The following is a 19,248-nucleotide window of genomic DNA, read 5'->3' on the forward strand; positions in this document are numbered from 1 at the left end:
AAAAATTTTTTCCCTGTGACACTGGTCCTTTAAGTGCCATGATTAAACCGGTTCTAATGAGCATCGCCACAGGATAGGACAGACCAAGAGTTACCTTTACTGAACAGGACAAGTATATTCAAGTCACCAGCCTAAAGTAAGTTAACACCTCCTCAGATTAAAGTCCAATTGAATGCTTCAATGAGTTCAAGCAGCAGAGAAACGTCAACATCAACTGTTTAGAGGAGACTGCGTGAATCAGGGCTCAATGGTAGAATTGCTGCAGCAAAACCACTACTGAGGAGGGCAAATGAGGGTATGTTCACACGGAGTGTTTTCAGGCGTATTTTGGGGCGTTTACGCCTCAAAAAACTCCTGAAAAAACGGAAGCAGAATGCCTCCAAACATCTGCCCATTGATTTAAATGGGAAATACGGCGTTCTGTTCCGACGGGGCGTTTTTTTACACTTCGTTTTCCAAAAACGGCACATAAAAAGACGCCCTCGAAAAAGAAGTGCCTCTCACTTCTTGGAACGATTTTTGGAGACGTTTTTCATTGACTCTATAGAAAAACAGCTCCAAAAACGGCCGTAAAAAACGCTGCGAAAATCGCGAGTGGCTTAAAAAACGTCTAAAAATCAGTACCTGTTTTCCCTTCAAAACTGCTCCGTATTTTCAGACGTTTTTGATTTTATGTGTGCACATACCCTAAGTGATAAGAAACTTGCTCAGAACCAAAGACACATACCAGCAAAATTATTGTTTGGTCTGATAAATCTAAGGCCCCATGCACACGAACGTGCTTTTGCGGCCGCAATTCCCCTGAAAATCCACGTGAGAATTGCGGCCCCATTCATTCCTATGGGGCCATGCACACGACCGTGGTCCGGGCTCATTGTAAATAATGGCCGCGGCCATGTGCGGAGCCCGCGATTTGCGGGCAGCTCGCGGCTGTCACTCTGTGGCCGGCCGACCCTGAAATCACAGCTGTGCACATGGCTACGGTCGTGTGCATGACGCCTAACTGGATGGTCTTTGTTAGATGTAGAGAAGGTGAACAGATGATGTCTGTATCTGTGACTCCCACCGTGAAGCATGGGGGAGGGTGCTTGATGATGTGGGGGTGGTTTGCTGGAGACACTGTTGCCGATTTATACGTAATTGAAAACACTTAACCAGCATGGCTACCATGGTATTCTGCAGTGACACGCCATGTCATCTGGTTTTATCTTAGTTATGAGCTTTCATGCATAAAAGAATAAACTGTTTCGTAGAAAATTAATACTCCTTGCTTCTGCAACGGTATTTCAGTGTTGTTGACTGTGTTTTGTCATCCATTTCTAAAATCACTTTTTTGGCCATTATTCATAATAATCTGTAATGTGCCCTTTAAATAATGAGTCTGTGATTTTTTAAGCTTGGGGTACTTTTGCAGGTTATTGTGATGTAATTATCATTTTATAATTCTGAGTGAATTTTATAGTAAGTTTATGAACTTTATTTTTATGCATTCATTTTTGGTTTTCCAAATTACATTTGTAGCAAATTTTTTTGTACTGAAAGTATTGCAAAACGGAAAACTTTGTAGATATGGTTATCGTTCAGACTGGGTTTGATTACTTATCCCATAATGCCTCATCCCTTCGCTGTTCTCCCCTTATTGCTCCTCTCCTGTGTGTGCTATCATCCTTTGTGGACATCTCTGTAACACTTTTTCTATGTTACACACACTGTTTTATAAAACACTTATAAGCTAGAGCTCTCTAAATGAAAATGATTATATAAAACAATAACACACATTGTGGTATGACATATACGGGAGGCAGAGCTACATGAAATACATAATGCTTATAGCTATCTGAGAATTTCCATGGATGTAGCTATGGGAGGCAGATGTTGTTTGAATCATACATTATACAATCTCTCTAAAAATAAAAGAGGATCTTAGTGCAATCTTTTCCGATTTTATGCTCATCAATCTTTATTTAGTAAAATCCAAATAAATATTTAATTCCTTAAAAAATATATGTACATTGGAGTTTCAGTGGGGTGCTGTGTGGAGAACTACTTACCGATCCGTGCATTACGTCGTTTTCGGGTCCAGCACCGCCCACGTGATCACATTCCGACCTGGTCTGGAATCACTGTGCTTTTGAGAAAACCGGAACGCAGGCTCTCAATGCATTCCTATGGAGCCTCGTTCTGGCTCCCGATAATTGGCCAGTGTAAAAGGGCCCTAAGTCTTAGGCCCTGTTCACACGGAGTTTTTTGACGAGTTTTTTGGGGCAGAAACCACACCAAAAAACTCCTCAAAAACCGCCCGAAAATGCCTCCCATTGATTTCAATGGGAGGCAGACGAGTTTTTTTTCCACGAGTAAAAAAAACTCGTCGTGGTAAAAAGAAGCAACATGACCCATCTTGAGGCGGTTTCCTCCTCCAAAACCCCATTTCAATGAGTCAGAAAGAGGAAAAAAACCCTCGACGAGTGTTTTGACGAGTTTTTGTCAAACCACTGTGCAAAAACCTACTGGAGCAGTTTTTGCAGGAGGAATTTTCCTCCTGCAAAAAACTCCGTGTGAACACAGCCTTAAGGTTTGCTCCTTTGCAGATTGTATTCCCAATTCTTCTTACCTTGTCTTTAACTGATGCCTGTCTGAAAATTGAATCTAGTATACAACAAAGCTGCGATTTTCCCTGCAATTGCTTACCAGTGATTCACCTGAATGTATTTAGAGATTAAATGTGTTTGCAAGTCATTTGTGCATTTTCCTTATTTAGATTTTATTTGATCACATCCATATTGTGGGTAAATGAGTTGCAACAGGCTCATGTGGCAGTTTAAGTGAAAGCAATCATTGAAGTCAGATACAAAATAAATAAATTTTTCTTTATTGAAAGAAACCTGCTCGCCATTGTGCATCTCCATGACTTGTAAAATATATGTGAATTATAGAGTATGATAGCCATTTACGTCAAATTAAAAATGATCGTACTTTAAGTACAATTAAGAGTAAGCTTAAAGGTCTCATACAAAATTAGAAAAACATGGCTGCTTTCTTCCAAAAACAGTGCCACACCTATCTACAGGTTGTGTGTTGTATTGCAGCTCAGCCCTATTTACTTCAATAGAGGTGAGCTGCAATACCAGAAACAACCCATGGGCAGGTGTGATGTTGTTTTCAGAAGAAAGCAGCCATGTTTTTCTTGTTTGGTACAAACTCTTTAAATGCAGGCACTATACCAGTGATTTAGAGTTAGATTTAACCTAAATCTCTGCATGTATGTATATTATGGCGCATAAACCTTGACATGAAAAAGAATAGTGTCTGTAGCCATATGTTTGATAAAGCACAAAAATGGGTGATCGACTGTAAATTTCCTAGGCAGCAGAAGAGACTTTGGGACAATCACTGCACCAGTTGCAGCAGCAGCCTCTGTTCCTTCTTCATTAACATCAATAAAGCATTTATGAATCACCTGGGACACATATAGGCCTACTTCGGATATACCAGATAAATTTGCCTTCTGTTGGCTGAAGGCATCCACCATTCCTATGTCTGTCAAGTATTGGACTAAATTGTAGCTTATCTCTATCTTGAAACGTGGTACTTGTATGTCTACTTTCGTCAAAGCCAAATTTTTGGAATTTGTCCACTTCATTAAAGATTCAGATGTTATTTGCTCTTCAATCTAAGGCAAAAAAAAATAATAATATATGAGTGTTACAATAGTATTAAAGGAAAGGGCTCGGATATGAGCGTGAGAATGTACGTTATTTCAATAGGGAGAGAATGTAAAATTGACCACCCACCAGATATCACTTTACTTTTTGGGGAGTAAAAGATTGAATGGGTTAAAATCCATCCTGACAATGTACTGAGATCTGATGCAGAAAAATATCCCGTATTTTACCACTTCATAAAATGAGCCAAGCTAAACTGGTAGGAATGTCTGTGGACAATCTAATTGACTATTTCCAATAACTCCCATCTTTGATTATATCTATATGTTACATGGTGTTCAAATGAAAACATACTTTAAAAAGAAAATATGGGGAATGAAAATAAAATAATAAAAAGCATTAAAAATATACTTTTTCATTTTATGAACTTTCTTACCTTTAGTAGGCCGGAAACTTCATTAGGGAGAACTATAAACATGCATAGATCCCCAGTTCCATAAGGTAGTTCAATAATTTGGGCATCAATCGCCTCTATTAAACCGAAATTAAATCTTTCACTTTGGCTCATCATTGGAACTGATATTTCTGACTCCTAAAAACAATTTTAGATACTTGTAACTATTTATAATGACGTGAAAGATAGAGTGTGCTAGATAGTAACATAACGCAAGGTTAAAATGTCACAACTTTTTTCTTTTATAATTATGTATGGTTATTGTGACCATAGAAAGTGTTATTAATTGCTAATGTGTGCTAATATATTGGCCAAATATTGGTAAAGCATAAATTAGCATCCAAGGGCACCATGACTGACATATGTTGGAGCTGCCCGGCCTTGTTGTGGTTTTAGTGTGTGGTTCTTCAAGTCATCCATGAGGTAAACATTGTCACGTTTTACAGTCCCCTAAAGCAACTCTCCTCTTCAATTCCCATGGGGCAGTGTGTATACAAACGCTACCTCACTCAACAACTTTTACAAGCCGCTGAGACAATCATCCCACGTCGATTGTAGTCGGCGGACCCCCTAACTCTGGAGGGCTGGTGTGGGGAGATTGCTTTGACACAGCGGAAAAAGTAACCTTTTGCTCAGACCCCGAAGGCCTCTACCCGATGTATGGAAACCTGATGCCACTAGACCTATCATACTTTTACGGGCTGATGATGTCTTGAGCCTGCTTCCTGGATTTGTGCCTGCTTCCTGGGGGGCTCCTCTTTATTAGCGGTACCTGACCCGGGTCTCCCAACTCCTTCATGGTTTCCCACCCCTCTCTCCTCTTTATTAAATTTTTCTCCTATAACTGGTAGTTTTTCTGGTTGCCTGAAAGAAATGCACCACACATCCCCATGCGAAGACATTTGGTTCCCACTCAGTTTTTCATCCCAGACATGGACATCTCTGACCTCTGTAATTTTTTTCCATTGTTTTTTTATTTTTTAAAGCAAATCAAATTTATTAATATAAAGCAAGGATGACAATGACCTTTTACCCTTATTAGGCACTGCCTGTGAGTTTCTCTCTGAACCATCTTTTGCACCCAGCCCCACGTCTGTGACTTAATTACCTTTTTTTTCCCTCCATGGCACTGTATTTTTTTATAGGTTTTGTTATGTCTTTTTTAGTGAAAAAATGCATAAGCCTTTGAATTTTCAAAAACAGCGTCTGAGAAGACACACACTGTAGCCAGTTTCTAGCAGTCACAGAAATTTATTTTATTCCAATGTAGTTTGAGTTATAACTATCGATATTGTTCCTTATAAAAAATGAACACCATGTTTTAATTGTAATTTTTTTTTTATTATTATCTAACCCAGGATTTTATTTGCTTTTGTGGTAGCTGTTTGACACTAAAAGCTTTCATTTAACTTGTCATTTACAAATAATCACAAATACTGTTTATTCTATATAAGAATTTCTAACTTTATCTTAGACTGTAGAAGCATTTGTGTTTCATGTTCATTAGGTGCATTAACTTAAATTATTCTACAATTAAAAACATTTGTCACTGTTCTAGATAACTCACCTTTTTACCCATGCCATTTTGAAGTGCCTAAGGGCCCTATTACACGGGCCATCTATCAGGCAAATGATCGTCCATAGAACGCTCGTTGCCGATAATTTACTGTCCTGTTTTGAACCAATTATTTTACAAATGTTATAGTTATCTGTAAACCTATTGTATCAATGGACCTAACTGCCTACACATTGTAGATCAGGGGTCTCAAGCACGCGGCCCGCGGGCCGCATGCGGCCCCTGAGGCTGTCATCTGTGGCCCGCGGGACACAGAGCCGCTAGTATTGGCTCTGCTCCGGTACTCCGTGAAATCACTGACATCGCTGTCCATGAATGGACACGTGATGTCAGGGTCTTCCCCAGAGCGGAATCCCAAGCAGAGCACTAGCATAGGTTCTGCTCCGGGATTCTGTGACAGTGACATCAGGGGCTCCTCCAGCAGAGGAATCCCTGGCCAAAGCGTCGGCAACGCTCTGGCTGGGGATTCCACTCCTAGAGGGAGCCCCAATGGAGCTATCTATTGGGGGTGTATGTGGCACTATCTACAAGGGGTGTGTGTGGCATTATCTATGGAGGGCGCTGTGGCAGCATCTACAGAGGCCACTGTGATAGCATCTACAGAAGGCACTGTGGCAGCATCTACAGAGGGCACTATGGCATCATCTACAGAGGGCACTGTCGCAGCATCTACAGCGGGCACTGTGGCAGCATCTACAGAGGGCAGTGGGGCAGCATCTACAGAGGGCAGTGGGGCAGCATCTACAGAGGGCACTGTGGCAGCATCTACAGAGGGCACTGTGGCAGCATCTACAGACGGCACTGTGGCAGCTTCTACAGAGGGCACTGTGGCAGCATCTACAGAGGGCACTGTGGCAGCATCTACAGAGGGCACTGTGGCAGCATCTACAGAGGGCACGGTGGCATTATCTGCAGAGGGCACTGTGGCATTATCTGCAGAGGGCACTGTGGCATTATCTACAGGGGGCACTGTGGCATTATCTACAGAGGGCACTGTGGCATTATCTACAGAGGGCACTGTGGCAGTATCTACAGAGGGCACTGTGGCAGTATATACAGAGGGTACTGTGGCATTATCTACAGAGGGCACTGTGGCAGTATCTACAGAGGGCACTGTGGCAGTATCTACAGAGGGCACTGTGGCAGTATCTACAGAGGGCACTTTGGCAGTATCTATAGAGGGCTGCCTAATTTTGACATTTGTGTGTCTGCCAAACGCTGCCAACTGAGCTGCCGGACTGCATTTAGCGACACTTAAACTGTAAAACTGGATTGTTGAAATAAGCACGCGGAGAAATCTCGCAAATTTCCGGTAAGTTTAAACCTAGCGCTATTATTATAGTAATGTAGTATTATTATTATTATTATTATTATTATTATTATTATAGTAATATAGTGTTATAGTAGTTCAAATAACTAATTAATTTACAATAATTTTGTAATGCATCAAATTTGAAAGTAATGCGGCCCGTCAACTTCCCATTTTTTCTATATGTGACCCACTTACCCTGTTCTAGATCATTAAAGAAAACAATGCGGTCCTGTACTAATACATTAAGCTGGCCATACATTTTAGATAGCTGTGGAACGAATGCTACATATAGATGTAGCCAAATTTGTCTGACTGATAACTTGCTACAGAGTGTTACCACACAACAAAAGCCATTGAAAAAGTCAAGTTAAAGTTTCTTGCCACTGTGTATTTATTGCATTAAGAGTCAGAAAAACATGGCCGACAGCTATTCTCATAACTCCACCAGAAACATGCAAACTCGGCCAAGCGCGCATAATTTTTTATTAGGAGAGGGTAACAAAGGATTGGGCATGTTGAAATTGAACATGCCAGATGCTTTTTTCCCAACAATTTTTTCACTATCTGCAGTCATTGGTGATCCTGCTGAAATAAGTTGGCTCAGGCAACTTTAATCTAATGTCTATGACCAGTTTTCCATGACATATTGGTATAATTTTATATAAGATTACACAAAGCAGTTTGTTTACCTTTGTCATAAAAAATGGAGCATCTCTTGTATTTTCCTCCTTAAACTTTTTCTGCCACTGACCCTTAAAATAAACGGCATTCACTAAGATCAATGAGGTAGATCTATCAACTGAATGTTCAGGAAATAAGTCTTTAATTTTGCCTGTAATGCAAAAATACATGATGTATATAACATGCTTTGCTGATACTAGATATAGTGCATAATTATAAATAATGGTTAGCATTAATAGAATTGTTCATCTATCAAGCTTGAAGGTTAACCATTCATTTTTAGAGAAAATGCTCCTCAAAGCTTTGATGAAACTGGAGCTTATAGTATTATAAGAGTAACCCATACCTTCTGTCTTCTCTTCGACCCATGAGTTTATTTTTTGCCTTGTTTTATCATCCTGAAAATCAACAGTTTCAAGCTTTGCCTCATAAAGTGACTCAGCAGATCTCAAATATTCCTGAAGAGAACGATAATAGAATAAGTCAAAATGAATAACTTTATTCTATATATACTAGTATATGAATTTTCATATGAAACTATAGCATTTATTGGAATTTTATAGCATTCCAAGTTACTTAAAACAGATATTTCATTAGTATGCTGCCCTAGTTAAAGGAACAGTGTCATCACATATTTATTTTTCATATGTTAAAGATGTTAGTGCTTTATTAAAAACGTTTATATTTATTTGTGTGCTTGTGTTTTACTTTTTCTTATTTTTACACTTTTTCTTCCCTATGGGGGCTGCCATTTTATGTTCCATTTCTGTATGTGTCGATTAACGACACATACAGACATGGAATACGGCAGCCACAGTCCCATAGGGACTGCGAACGGCTCCCGTCCCATCCACTTCTGTGTACGCCGTCTGTGTGGGAACTGCGCATGCGCCGCTCCCACACAGTCCAATTTGAAATTGGCGCCGTCCGGCGCCATTTTCCTGTGGACCGGAAGTCGCGGCCGGACAGTAAGATTACTACTTCCGGTCGCGGCTTCCGGACTTGTGCACATGGACCAGCGGCAGCAGACGGAGCGGACGGGCCGGATGGAGCCGCGGCGGCAGGAGCAGGTAAGAGATTTCAATGTATGTTCGTGTTTGTGTACATTTACTATTGTATGTTAACCTTCTACACTGTGTGTTAGCTCAAAAAATGGCGACACACAGTGTAGGAGGTTAGACCGTTCAAACCCCTCGTTTATCCCGGCACTAGCCAGGATAAAGGAGGGGGGGATGCTGAGAGCTCACTAGAGCGAGAGCTTTTTACCCAATTTTGCAATGCTGCAATTTTGGGAATAGCTCCATCTAGTGACCAGCAATGGGAAATATTATAAATTAGAATCTAATTTATAATATTTCCTGACTTGTGAAAAAAAGAAAAAAAATTTGAACAATGTTTAATCACCTACACACTAAATGTTTAATTAAAAAAACAAAAACATGTTTTTCTGGCAACACATTCCCTTTAAGGTCATAAGAGGGGGAAGAAGGGATAGACTGGGGAATCACTTTCCTCGTGAAAATTTCTATTGGCGTAGATAGATGTATGACAGCCATGAGGTGGCATAAAGAAGAGAAATTTGTCTAACATGATTAGTGAGTTGCGTAAAATCTATTATGCCAAATGGGTTCTTTTGATACATTTGGTGCAATTTGCTTACTAAATCAGTGTTCCCCAACCAGTGGCTTGGGAGCCACATGTGACTCTCTGACAGCATGTATCTCTGCAACTGCTGGCAGCTGTAGATACTATTGTGAACTAGTGTCACCAGGGATGCCATAGCATTACTTCAACTTGGTGCTAGGGTTAAAACCTATTACAGGCAGTTAACACTAGGATAAAAGCCATACCACTCCGTCATCTTTAATAGACTCTTAAACTCGTAATATTCCATTCGGCTTAAAGGCTATGTAAACCTTTGAAAACTTTATTTTTATTAAAACAATGTATCATGGTGTTTTAAGCAACTTTTAAATATGTTTTTATTAAAAAAATGTTTTACTTTTTGGGATACAGCTTCTATTTATCCTGGATACATAGAAGCTGTATCTTGCGTTCAAACCCAAATCCGTCAGGTCAGAGGCACTGACGACTTTGGGTCCTGCCTGTCTCTGACATGGAGGACACGCTGTCACCAAAGCTGTCAGTCCCGCTGACCTGATGGATACGGGTTTGAGCGCAAAATACAGCTTCTATATGTCCAGGATACATAGAAGCTGTATCTCAAAACGTTTAATAAAAACCAATTCAAAATTTGCTTAAAACACCGTGATATATTGTTTTATTTAAAAAAAAAATTCAAAGGTTTACATAGCCTTCGAACCTATTTGTAGTATAACCTACAAAAGATTGTGGACTTCTGAACGAAGGGCTAATGGACAAGTGTATATACTGTATAATTGCTAGCATAAATAGGACTCATAGGCAGATTATGGTTGCATTTTTTTTTTTGTAAAATGATACCTTTTGTTAGCTAAATGGAAATAACAATAGCAAAACTTTAACACCAAAAGTTTCCACCTTCATTAATGGCTAATACAGCACAACAATCTACTACTAATAGACATTAAGAAACAGATACATTCAGGAAACACTAAGGGTATGTTCACACGGCCTATTTTCGGCTGTTTTTCGGGCCGTAAATGGACGAAAAATGGACGAAAAATTGGAAGCAGAACGCCTGCAAACATCTAGCCATTAATTTCAATGGGAAAAATGGCGTTCTGTTCCGACGGGCCATTTTTTTAAACTTTATAAAATGGCCGCGTAAGAAAATGGCCACGAAAAAGAAGTGCAGGTTACTTCTTGAGACGTTTATGGATCTGTTTTTCATAGACTCTATAGAAAAACCACCCCAAAAACGGCCGTAAAAAACGCAGCGAAAATTGCGAATTGCCCAAAAAACGTCAGAAAATCAGGAGCTGTTTTTAAGCGTGTGAACATACCCTAAAAGTTATGTAAAACTTACCTTTGACAAAGGGAAATTCAGTTGAGTAAATGCTGCATTGGCGATGGTAAGCACAGAGTCACTTTTTGAGGATCTTAACTTGTATAACAATTCATGGAACTGGTTATGGACATCAGCAACCTGATTATTTTAATTTTGTGGTAAGAAAAGTAAAGCATGTGAAATCATTAGAACATTTTATCAAAATTATCATTATTATTACCAATAATATAACACCATCAACTTTTGTGGTGCTGTAGATGGTAAAACATTTACAGAATCACAAGAATACTGTTCTAAAAAAAATAAAATACAGTATACAATTGACTAATAGAAACAATCTTATCCATATGATCTATAAAGAATTGGGCAAGAACTAACCAACAACTTTTCTGGTAGAACTTTGGAGCTGTCCCACAACTATTCTATTAGCGTCTATGAGCATAGAAAAAAAAGTTGCAACTCAATTTCTCGTCTAGCCCAAGCTGATATAAGAGGTGGGTAAATAAGCTAGCAATAGATGTCTTGCCAGCATTGATCCACAATTGAAGGGAGATCTTGTGCCAACTTGTAAGCTTGTATGAAGATTTATTTATATTAGGGTGTGTTTGCAGGATTCTAGAGTTGCGGGCGTTGTGAGAACTATTCCAAAGAAATCCTGCATACAAGTGTGTGGCAGTGATAAGAGTAGTAGAGGGGAGGTTTTGGACAGAGCTGAGGTTATGTGTGTGGGGTGGTGTCCTGAGATTAGTGTGGTATTGTAAAGAGGAGTCAAATTGAATAGAAATTAAATAGAAAGATAGATCCATAGATTAATTGATGGATATTATTAAACATTTTACATTAAAGCAAAGTGGCTGGACAGGATTAGAAAAGAGTTTATTTTTCCTGAAACTGTGCCACTCTGGATTGCGCCACACTGGTCTGTGTTTGTTATTGCAGCTCTTCGTCAACAATGAGAGCAACCTTTACATTTTGAGGTGACCGATTACAAATATAAAATAATGCAACCAGACTTAAAGTGATTTTAGCGATTTTATGGCATTACTAGGCAACAGATTTTTTTAATGTGTTGTGTTATCAGAAAAAATATTTCTCATGACTGTAATTTTAGATTTTATCTACACTGTTTTTTTATGTGTATAAGGGCTCATGCACACTTCCGTCGGCCGTTGAATGGCCGCTAATGACGGTTCCGTGAATCACGGACCGCACACGGATGTCTTCTGTGTGCAGTCCGTTGTTTCATGGACCAAATCAATACAAAGGCCGAGACTGTTCCATCAAAAACGGGCAGGAGTGGAACCTGCACTACGTTAAAACAACGTAGATGATGCCCCAAATATAGCCCCCCTGTATATGGTGTCCCACATATGGCCCCCCTGCAGATCGTGCCTCACTTATAGCCTCTCCTGTAGATTGTGGCCCACATATAGCTCCCCTGTATATAGTGCCCCACATATAGCTCCCCCCGTAGATACACACTTTTAAGTAGATACACACTTTTAAGTGGAGAAAAAAGACCAAAAAAAAACAACTTTACATACTCACCTCCATCTCGTTCCCACGTCATCCTATGTCAATGCAGGCCTGCTTTCTTCTGAGCAGGTCTGCTGGGGCTGAACGATGGCGCTGATTGGCAGGGCAGAATGACTTGCTCCGTCAATCAGCGCCTTTCAACAACAGAAGCAGTTGAAAGGCGCTGATTGGCGGGAAAAGTCTTTCTGCCCTGCCAATCAGCGTCATTGTAACGCAGATACAATTAGTGCATGAGGGGGTGGCGGCAGCTGGTTTCCAGGCGCCACCGCTAGGGCCAATTCTAGCTTTTCTGCTGCCTGAGGCAAAAATTGAAATGGCGCCGCCCAGATCTTGATTGGCATCCCCCTGATTGTTCTACATTACTACCAGCCTTCTCCTTTGCCTTGTACTCCCCTGGCATGCACGGTGCAGTGATGAAGCCGGGCAAAGAACAACTAGATGAACGGTGCGTGTTCATGGAGTACAAGGCAATGGTGCATCCAAGAAAGTTGGAGGAGACTGGTAGTGATGTAGAACAGCCAGGGAGATGTCAACCAAGCATGGAAAGGTAGACTTGCAGTTAGGACTGTGTGACTCTACAGGATAGCGGCACCGACCCATGACCCTTTATATAGTAATTAGCATATAGCGCGGACTATTTTAACCCCTTCCTGACATTTGTCGTAAGTATACGACATGGAAAGCCTGTGCTTCCCGCAAAATGTCGTATACTTATGACAAATGCATGGCGCCGGCTTATTTATTTTCACTGCCCAATTAAAATAAAATCTATGAAACAGCTGTGGCGTCAGAATGCTCACTACACCCATAGATTAATTCCTCAAGGGGTGTAGTATCACAAATAGAGTCCCTTTTGGGTAGTTTCCACTGTACTGGCACCTTAGGGGCTTTGCAAATGCGACATGGCGTCAAGAAACCAATCCAGCAAAATCTGTCCTCCAAAAGCCAAATGCTACTCCTTCTCTTCTGTTCATTGCCATGTGCCCAAACAGCAGTTTATGACCACATATGGGGTATTTCCGTACTCCAGAGAAGTTGCTTTACAAATGTTGGGGTTCTTTCTTTCCTTTATTTGTTTATAAAATTAAAAATTGAGCTAAAGCTATGTCTTATTGAAGAAAAAGGATTGTTTTTATTTTCAATGCCCAATTCTAATAAATTATATGAAACACCTGTGGGGTCAAAATGCTAACTACACCCCTAGATGGATTCCTCAAGGGGTGTAGTTTCCTAAATGGAGTCACTTTTGGGGGCGTTTTAATTGTTTGTCCCCTCAGGGGCTCTGCAAATGTGACATGACCTCCGCAAACCATTCCTGATAAATTTGAGATCCAAAAGCCAAATAGCGCTCTTTCCCTCCTAAGCCCTGCTGTGTGTCCAAACAGCCGTTTATTACCACATATGGGGTAGTTTTATTCGGGAGAAATTGCTTTACAAATTTTGTGGTGCTTTTTCTCCTTTAGTCCTTGTGGAAATGAGAAAAAATTTGCTAAACCTACATTTTCTTTGAAAGAATGTAGATTTTCATTTTCACGGCCTACTTCCAATAATTTCTGCAAAAAACCTGCGGCGTCAAAATGCTCACTATACCCCTAGATAAATTCCTTAAGGTGTGTAGTTTCCCAAATGGTCTCCGTTTTTTTTTTGGGCGGAATCAATAGAGTAGTCGACTGTATCCACCTGTAATCTACCACATTTAAGTAACTTAGATGTGATCTATTATAGGTGGATCCTGCGTGTCAGAGACACACAGGACACGCTGACCCTGAACCCGTCAGTCCCACGCACTTGACGTTTTCAGGATTCAGCGTAAGATACAGCTGCTCTGTATACAGGATACAGAGCAGCTGTATATCAAAAAGTTAAATTATATTTTAATAAAAACTAATTATAATGTTGCACCAAACACACTGACTGACATTTTATTAAAAATAAATAAAAAATCCCCTTCAAAAGTGTACACAGCCTTTAATTCAAACAATCAGATCATAACAACAACTATTGTCCTGTACAACACATAGCACATGCAGGTTTACCAAAAGTCGGTGCGGTTTTCAAATGATTGTTATGGTTTGTAAAAAACTGCATGGACATTAACAATCATTTGAAAACTGCGCTGACTTGTGGGAATGCAGCATGTTGACGTGGTTTGCAGCTGTATCGTTGTAAGACAGCAGCTACTATATGTATATACTGTACGGGTATGTTCACACAGGACGGATACGTTGTGTAAAAGCATACAGTGTATACGCCCTGTGCGCCGCAGGGAATTCAAGCTGAAAAACCGCACCAAATTGCGGTGTAGTTTTTCGGCCAGGAATGGCTGCTGCAGAAAACTGAGCAGAAAAAATGGATACTTACCATGGCGACGCTTCCCTACTACATCCTGCAGCCCTGGGATGATGTTTCATCCCATGTGACCGCTGCAGCCAATCGCAGGCTGCAGCGGTCACATGGATGAAACGTCATCCCAGGAGGCCCGTCCGGACCAAAAAAACAGAATTCTGGGTAAGTATAAGATTTACATTTTTCCAGAGTTGCCATTTTTTGCATCGGAATCGCTGCATTTCCGCCGCAAAAAAAACACATCTGCTATTTGTTGTGGGTTTTAGCTCCCCATTGAATTACATCCTGAAACAAATAAGCAGCGTTTATGCACATACAATTGACATGCTGCGGATTAAAAAAACGGACCGCAGGTCAAGTTTTGAGCCATTTTTCCGTTTATCGTGTGGGTGAGATTTGTTCAAATCTCACCCACTCTGCTGCTACTGCATTACGTAAAGGAATTGCTGCGTATTTTCCATCCGTAATTGCAGAGCAGCAAAGTGGGTGATACATATCAAATCCTATCCACACGCTGAAAATTTCTGCAGCAATTCCGTTTGAAAGTCAAAGGCTTTCCGCTGTGGCAAAAACGCACCATTTCCTGCAATTGTTTGCGGCAGAAAATGGTGAGTAAATTGCTGCGTTTTTCTTAATGTTAGGAGATGGAGACATCTCCTATGAAAAACACAGCAATTCTGCACGCTTTCCGTAGCAGGAATTAACATGCTGCGGTCTGTAAATTATGCACCGTAGGTCAATTTCGGCTCAGAAATTTTACGCAGCGTGTGGATGAGATTTCTTAAATGTCATCCACTATGCTGCTACTGTATTCTGCTGCGTTTTTTCCAGCCAAATATCCAGCCCGAAAAAACGCAGCAATTCCGGAGCATGTGGATGAGCCCTTATCACAACGAAATCCATTGGTAAAATCTGCAGTATTTAAACTACGAGTGAAATACACTATATATACGCACATGAACACATAACATACACTATATATACACACATGTACACATCACTAACTATATATACACACATGTACACATCACACTATATATACACACACATGTACACATCACATACACTATATAAACACACATGTACACATCACACACTATATATACACCACACACTATATATACACACATGAACACATCACACACTATATATACACACATGAACACATCACACACTACATGTACACACATGTACACACATGTACACATCACATACGCTATAGATACACACATGAACACATCACACACTATATATATATATATATATACACACACACACACACATGAACACATCACACACTATATATACACACACATGTACACATCACATACACTATATACACACATGTACACATCACACACTATATATACACACATGAACACATCACACACTATATATGCAGACATGAACACATCACACACTATATATACACACATGTACACATCACATACACTATATATACACACATGCACACATCACACACTATATATAAATATCACACACATGTACACATCACAGACACACAAATATGCAGATTACATGCACACATTATACACATATAAAGTACATGTTGTAAACACACATGAACTTACTTTTATGTAGGATATTTGTGAAGGGCGTTCAGCAGTTTGATGGGGTGATGGTCTTCTCTCCAGCACTTCTCCTGCTCACAGCCCGACACAGATCGCGCAGACAGTCTCCCCTCGCCCTCACTCACGTCCTGACTGGTAACAGCAGCAGGAGGAGGAGAGGTTGTGTGAAGAGCAAGGAAGCGGGGCTGGAGGGGGAGATTTTAAAGCAGCACAGGGAGATTTAGTAATAGCAGCACAGACCACGGCTGCTATTACAGTCAGACGGCAGTTCTTAGCTGCTGTGCCGGCCGCCCCCTTACAAATACTGTACCCTGCTGCCTGAACCGACACAGATTGTTTGGACGGCCAGCAGGCGGCCCACTGTCCAGCGGCCCATCTGGCATTTGCCAGAATTTCCCGATGGCTAGTCCGGCCCTAACTACTGCATAGTGGCCGTCCTACAGATCAGCAACTCTGCTCCTATTCGCTTCACGCTTCCAGCGCAGACATCCAGTGCTCGGAGGCAGCCGGAGCAGTTAATCAGTGAGGGGCCCGGGTGTCGGACCCCCACCGATCATATACTTATGACCTATCCTGTGAATAGGTCATAAGTTGTCCGTGCGTGGACAACCCCTTTGACTGTGTGTCAAGTGATGTTTAAATGAGGCAATCATTATAGACAACACCTTTAATCTCAGAGCCGCTGCGGCGAACAGTTGATCCCAGAGTGTCAAAATACCAAGACCTTTGGAAAATTATTAGTAAGTATTACAAGGCGGCCATTCAGCTGCTAAGGAGCCCACGGTCTAAGGAAAGCCTAGCACCCGGCCTTGCCTGCCAATGTCCTGCTGCTAGTTATGCGGATGCATAATCAAAGTCCTGACACTGGCCAGCATTAGAACGTTCTCAAAAGTTGACTTAATACAGGGGCGCCATAGAGAATGGACGAGCGAGGAGCACAGACATGTGTGTAGAGGCATGCCAAGCAGTAAACAGTGTAAGTGCAAGGTAGGAGGGGGAATTTTGTTTTTGGATATATACCTTTACGATTGAATGGCATATCTCTAGCCTTTGCCATAAATACTTAGAATATGTATATATTGCACTGTATACAGCGCATGTGTGTATGTGTGTGTGTGGGGGGGGAATAGTGTGCATGCATGCATTGCTGCACCAAGACAAATTCACAACCCATAAGCCGCTTGTAGGTAGTGAATTTATCTTTTTTGGCCGTTCCCCTTCCCTCCACAAGAGCTGTGTACAGTGAAATATATACAAGTGTAATGGCAGAGGCTGAATGTAGGAAGATGTTAATGCATACTGATGTACGGACTAAAGCCCATAATTTTTATGATATAAAGGTTTTAAAAAATGTATCATACACAGCACAGTTCAATATTATTAATGTAATTTGTGTAAGCAATGACAATAATTTCATTCAACTTGGTGACTGAATAGTAGAATACCTCCTCTTTCTTCATTTTTTTTCCACATAGTTTACCAAACCCTCTTTTCTCATCTTTAGATGGCATTTGGGATTCAGGTAAATGAAGAACCTAAACAATAAAATTATTATTACAAATGTTGTACTCTATAGGGAAAAGGATAGATCTTAGACAGTAGATACACAAGTGGTAGGGTTTAAAACTGCCCCGGCGATGAGCAAATAAACTTTAGCGGCCATAGGGGGAACCCCACTAACCAGCCCATCCTAAGTGCACATGCTCCTCTAATCTGACAACTAAATAGCCCCATCTAAAACATATTGACTATTCTAGTCTTTTCTCATACATTGTTATGGTTGCTATTTTTATGCACATTTTTTGACTATAGATTATCCAAAATGCACAATTTTACAAAAAATATCAATATTCACTACGACTTGGTTTTAATTAACCAAGAACTATGGTTTTCCAGTGAACTTATAAAACTGCTAAATTGTTATACTTATGACTTTAATACCATGCCTATGCTATATACATTATATACATTCAACTGATCTAGGCTGATGGTGTTAGGATGTTGTCCATGTGCTGTTTTTTCACGCACCCATAGACTTTAATGGGTAGTCTGGTTTGCAAAAATGGACCAGCATAGGGCATGCTGTAAGTTTCTTGCAACGGATAAATGCTCCGTTGAAAAAAACGTATGTGTGAATAAACCTATAGAATTGTATGGGTCTGTGTGCGGTCCGTTGTTAAAACGGACAGCATGGGACCAATAAATATATTTGTATGAATAAGGCCTTAGAAAGCGTACAGTCTATTTGTGAAGTTTCCTTACATGGCCCGGTGGCCCTTTTGCCACATAAGAGCACAGCAGTACTCTAAGTCCATATTCACATATCGCGTAAAAATTATGCTCTGGAACTGGCCTAAAAATCTGTACCAACATCCACAATAAAATATGCATGTACTTTGTTGTTGATTTTGATGTGGAAGTTGGCCGCTGATATTCATTTGTTACATTGCAATTCACAGTGAAAATCGACAACATTTCCATATCAGATAGGGCAGTCTGCGGAATTGAAAATGTGAGTGAATGAGGTTTATTAAAACCCCATTCACTAAGATTGTACTGTACTTTGTGGCAGAATTTCTGTGCGGATTCCGCAACTGAAATTTTGCAACAAATACATGCTGTGTGAACATAGCCTTCTACATTTGCCTCTGAGGACCAGTTGATTCAGGTTACACCTCTATTGCATACAATGCTGTAGCATATTTATTTTTCTATATAATTTTTGCAGCAGAAATATGGACTATTCAGAAAAATTCAAGGATTATCTTACCTTTTGAATTTGAGCTGCTGTGTTGCCTCTTGATCCTAGCAGCAATAATGCCAGGGCTGCAGAGATACTTAGAGGTGATATTAAAGTGTTTTTATCACTCTCAGAGCTCCTTAACTCATTGGAAAGGTCAAATGAAAAGTGATTGATACTATTGCTGATGGCATTCATGGTGTCCTAAACAAGCAACATATATAAATTATATTATTAGAGTTCATATTATTATATATAAGCTTTATATTATAATATGTATTGTATATTATTAGCATCTAGCGTGCTCCAGGTTCTGACACCTTTAGTACTAGGAGACAGTGCATGTATGAACTACACAATCATCTTTATATATATAAATACTCCCTCTACTTTATGTTA

At 40.3% G+C, this 19,248-nt stretch overlaps 1 protein-coding gene across 1 annotated transcript; it reads right to left on the reverse strand.

The window, feature by feature from the left end:
- Positions 1–3,195: 3,195 nt before the first annotated feature.
- Positions 3,196–19,047, reverse strand: LOC142651698 (leukocyte elastase inhibitor-like). Its single transcript, XM_075826706.1, has 7 exons — positions 18,880–19,047; positions 17,555–17,644; positions 10,654–10,773; positions 8,032–8,143; positions 7,694–7,836; positions 4,099–4,254; positions 3,196–3,670 (listed from the first exon to the last, which is right to left on the reverse strand). The coding sequence occupies exons 1-7, from the start codon at positions 19,045–19,047 to the stop codon at positions 3,269–3,271; spliced, it is 1,191 nt and encodes a 396-aa protein (XP_075682821.1). The 3' UTR covers positions 3,196–3,268.
- Positions 19,048–19,248: the final 201 nt, after the last annotated feature.

The sequence above is a fragment of the Rhinoderma darwinii genome, chromosome 5 (genome assembly GCF_050947455.1).
Source record: "Rhinoderma darwinii isolate aRhiDar2 chromosome 5, aRhiDar2.hap1, whole genome shotgun sequence".
Taxonomy (NCBI): Eukaryota; Metazoa; Chordata; class Amphibia; order Anura; family Rhinodermatidae; genus Rhinoderma; species Rhinoderma darwinii.